A 4,443-nucleotide genomic window follows, 5' to 3' on the forward strand; every position below is an offset into this window, starting at 1 on the left:
CCGAACCGGGTAGTATCTGTGGTAAACTTTCTCCCACTCGCAGAAATGCCGATATCGCCTACAAACTTGCAAATAAGGGTGAAAGGAATCCAAACCGTACAAGGGAGACACTTACTACGTCTACATTTCTATATCACAAATACCCGGCACATCTTTTCTTTCCGTGTTTGTTGCTTGTTACTTTAGTCCCCATGCAAATTTCCGTTTATATTTATTGACTATACATATATTATATATAAATACTTAGTTTTTTTTTTTTTTTTGATTCTTTCAGGACAACGGTGAGGAATATAAGAAATTCCATCACGACCGAATATAATTGTCTTACTTGTTCTTATTTATGCATTCTATCCGTAACCTGCTTTGTTAATTTCAACAGAACAGTAAAATAAAATATTTCTAGTGAGCTTTATTTACAATTTTGAATCAATCGTTTTCCAAATACGGAGAAGTTTGTGTCTTCCCTAAATATTTTCTATTCTCTTAAAAAAAATTTTTTTTTCTTTTCGAAAATTTTTAAAATTATAAAAATTGTCAGTGAAAAATGTTCCGGGATTGTGGAAAATTTGTTGGCCTACGGTTCGCTTTCATACCAACACCGTTTCGACAAAGCACGGTAAGGCGTTCCTCTCGCAGAAACTGCCGTAAAGTTGCTGAGCCTAAATGCGATGTGAAGAAGCCAGATGTTTGTAAGAACAAAGAACTTAAACTAGATCAGAGACTCTATCTTACTAAGCCCAAAAATACAATATGGGATTATCCTTTTTGCTGTGCTAATTTCTGCGCCGATTTGTCAGTTCGTACGGATGAACTTTACTATAAAATAAGCGATATGAGAAGACGCGATTATCAACAAACATGGATATCTTGTCCCCCACTCCATATACTAAATGCCGAAGTGTGCCCGCCACAAAACTGTATTCCACGAAAAATAATACGAAGAAAAAAACGGGTAAGAGTGCAAGATGAAAAACAGAAAAAAACAGTACCTATAGTAGCCTGTCCACAACAACTAAAGAAATTTAAAATGATGGCGTGTCTAAAAACAGGAACGGAAGAGAACCGCTTATGCCCAAAAATTCCTCGTGAATTTCCGAAATGCGTAACTTTGCGCACAAAACCGCTTTGCAAAATTTTTCACCCTTTTCCCATTACTTGCAAAAAGGATCCTGCCCCATATCCATCATTCTCAGAGTGCAAGCGCGAAGAAGCGTCAGCTCCCAGGCCGATCGAATGCAAATGTTTAGAGAGGCCTGCCGCGTGTGAAGTGTGGGAAAAGTTTCGGCAGCGCCTTACTTTTAGACAACCAGACAAGAGCGATTAAAGGAAGTATTTCAAAGAGCGCTGTTGAAAGTTGAAAGCAAGTAGCTTCTCGAAACTTATTAAGCAATGAATATATGCAATAGGTCTCTCCAAATGTACACCATTCTTTTGGGAACACGCATTTCAGTTAAGCAGCTGACATTGATGAGGATAGTAACCGTTTCGATGTTATCACGAGTTGCAAGACTATGGAAAAAAGTTAGCTTTCATGTCTTTGGAAAAGCGATTCACACGCCGATAAGTACAGATTCTGTTTTAGCTTGAAATATTTCTAGTTATTTTTTGGAAGTTACACATTCTTGACATTCAAAGTTTCTGTTATCACTACAAAATTTTCAACAATTTTAGAAAAAATATAAACACCCAAATTTTTCTAAAACGCATTCTTCATTTCGCATCAAGTTAATGGTGGGTATAAAAGCCAAATATGTATATAATTCTGTAATAAATTAAATCAAAAATTCAATCCTCAGCAATATCTTGAAAGGTCAAGAAATGTTGCTTGTTACAAATCGATTAACGTTTAGAAAAAAGGAGCGAAATATATTTTTCAGGCTAAGCATATCGAGCGTTTTGTCTGAGATATATATGTTGCGGATCATTGCAAAATAGTTTTAAATCTTACAGCATGCGTATTAGCTTTTGGTAAACGTGTTGATTGAGCTGCGATTTATTTATTGATTTCTTTGTATATGAAAGAGGAATGGGTCAGGTCTTTAAATGATATACTCGAATTTTTGATACGAAATCTACTTAAGACCTTCACGTTGATAGCTACAATAAGGTTGATAACAGAGGAGAACGATAATGCAGATTATTATTGATCTATTGACGGCATAACGATGTTGACCTCTCTCCATCAATTGATATTCAAATTGTAATTGTCTATTCAGTACCTTCCATTGTAGCGTTTGGACCGGAAAATTGATATTAAGCTATGATTGTGTAGGAATTATTGATTTGTGGAATTGTAAAAATTTTTAAAAAAATTATTGGACAGGGCAAAAAGTTATAACTATGATAACTTAAAAGGAGAGGTGAGTTTTAATAAAGACATTTAGCAGGTTAAGATGAGTTTTATTGCGAGCACGAAAGACTTCATATAGGTTATTAAAACCACCAAAAATTGCAAATCAATATCTGGTGCTTCTGAATTCATTGCACATAAAAATACGGTGCTCAGCTGACTCTTTTGCCGCACTCATTACATATATCAGGTGATACACATCCATCCATCTTTAAATAAACTTTGTCCAAGTGCACATGAGCCTGTTGAGTATCTTAATCTCCCACATGGTAAAATTGGCATCAGAAGCAGATTTAAAGCCGACGAAAGAATGAATTTTATTGAGAAGACGGTTTCGTTATATCTTGCTATATACCGATATTGTCTTTCATATTGTCGCATTTCTCCTGTTACTCGAAATTGAATCTCAAAAAATTAAAAGGTCTTTCTAGTTCATCTTTAAAGTATTGAATTGTAATGTTAGGAGGAAAGTAGACAGACAGTATCATTATGTTACGCCTTAGACTGGTTGTTTTTATAATGACCATTTCAGCTGATGATTTCTACGGAATTTGTATGAAATTGATACATTTTTTGATGAATATGTTAACACCAGCACAACCATCAGGACGATATTTGAAGACAGACTTAAGACTTTGAGACTTTCAGATCTGATATATTTTCATAAGATAAAAAAATTTCACTAAGTGTGAAGAAATATATTTCTTTTGAATTTAGAAAAAAATCCAAAGTGGGTGCATTGCGCCTGAAGCTCTGAGTATTATATTGTAAAAGGGTAATTTGTTGTGGTTTAAGAGATTTAAGACCAACTTGGACCCAGACTGTTGGAGCAAATCATAAGACGTTCTGAAAGCCGGCATTGTTTCAATAAATTTTGTAAGATCAACTGAACCGTCAAGAGTAGGAAAAGTTTTGAAGATTTCTTTAACCAGTTTGTCAAATTCTGTAGTTTTGTGCCCATTTTCAAAGTTTCTTGTTTTTTTAGAAACAAGTGCACTATTATGACTTTTCAAATTTATCGGTTTCGTAGGAAGGGATTTATGTCTAAAAACCTGACTACAATTTTATTTTGACATCAACACGCGCATTTTGCATATTTTGTGGAGGAGAAGAATTTCCAATAAGAGGAAAATTTTCCTCATATTGTTATTGTCGTTAGAATCTCGACGATGCAACGTCGTCACCCATTTGATTAAAATATTAGATTTGCAATTATTTATCAAATCAATTTCATTTATAACTTATTGGAATCTTACAAATAATCCCAAATTTTTCGGTGATGCTCCTAGGAATATACTTGGTTTGCCCTTATCATTGCTTATGGTTTTTAGCTGTTTTAAACCGTTTAATTTGATATTCTTGTGATACATTCAAGGAAAAGAGTATCCGACGCCAGACGAATTTTTTCTCTATCAACATGTTCGCAATGCTCTATGAAAATGATAACAATCATTAGAATATTACTCATCATAATAATTGGATTAAGAATTTCTTCCCGTAATTGCCATTAGAACTAGAGATTTATTGTTTGAACTCGAAGCAAGATTTAGATAATTGTTGCTTTCTATGATTATTTCCTTGCTGCGGGAAGATGTGGAATCGTTTTCCGCTGCCATACCTTTATCACACAATTTCTCGACTACCGTTCCGGGACTTGTGGCCGCTCGCTTAATGGTTTATGTGTTAATAAAAGAATTAAAATCTTTTGCACTTAGTATCACTTTTCTAAACCTTAAAAACTTACAGGGCGGGCAGCTTTGAAGTTTCATGGTCGCTAAAAATAATAAAAAAAGGAGTTAGCTTACCAGAAATTAATTGATGGTTAAGTCAAAAGTTACTTATGCAAAACCGACAACTACGAAGTTAGATAGGTAAAATGGAAAAAAAGCCTTTTTAGCATAACTTGATTCTGTCTATATATTTCTCCTTAACTTTTCCGTTACGTTGGATTTGAATTCTTTTTTTTTTAACGTTCATCGTTCCACGACAAAAATATATGTTTTTTATTCTTGCGCGGCAAAATGTTTTGCACAGATTTCGTGTATTTCTTCTTTTATTTAATTGCATCGTTATTGAAACAATTCTTGAGAAAA

General features: G+C 34.1%; 1 protein-coding gene across 1 annotated transcript; it reads left to right on the forward strand.

The window, feature by feature from the left end:
- The first annotated feature begins 544 nt into the window (after positions 1-544).
- LOC119639040 lies at positions 545-1,324 on the forward strand. The gene has a single exon (XM_038036211.1). It carries the CDS (start codon positions 545-547, stop codon positions 1,322-1,324), a length of 780 nt encoding a protein of 259 aa, XP_037892139.1.
- Positions 1,325-4,443: the final 3,119 nt, after the last annotated feature.

The sequence above is a fragment of the Glossina fuscipes genome, unplaced genomic scaffold (genome assembly GCF_014805625.2).
Source record: "Glossina fuscipes isolate IAEA_lab_2018 unplaced genomic scaffold, Yale_Gfus_2 111, whole genome shotgun sequence".
Classification (NCBI taxonomy): domain Eukaryota; kingdom Metazoa; phylum Arthropoda; class Insecta; order Diptera; family Glossinidae; genus Glossina; species Glossina fuscipes.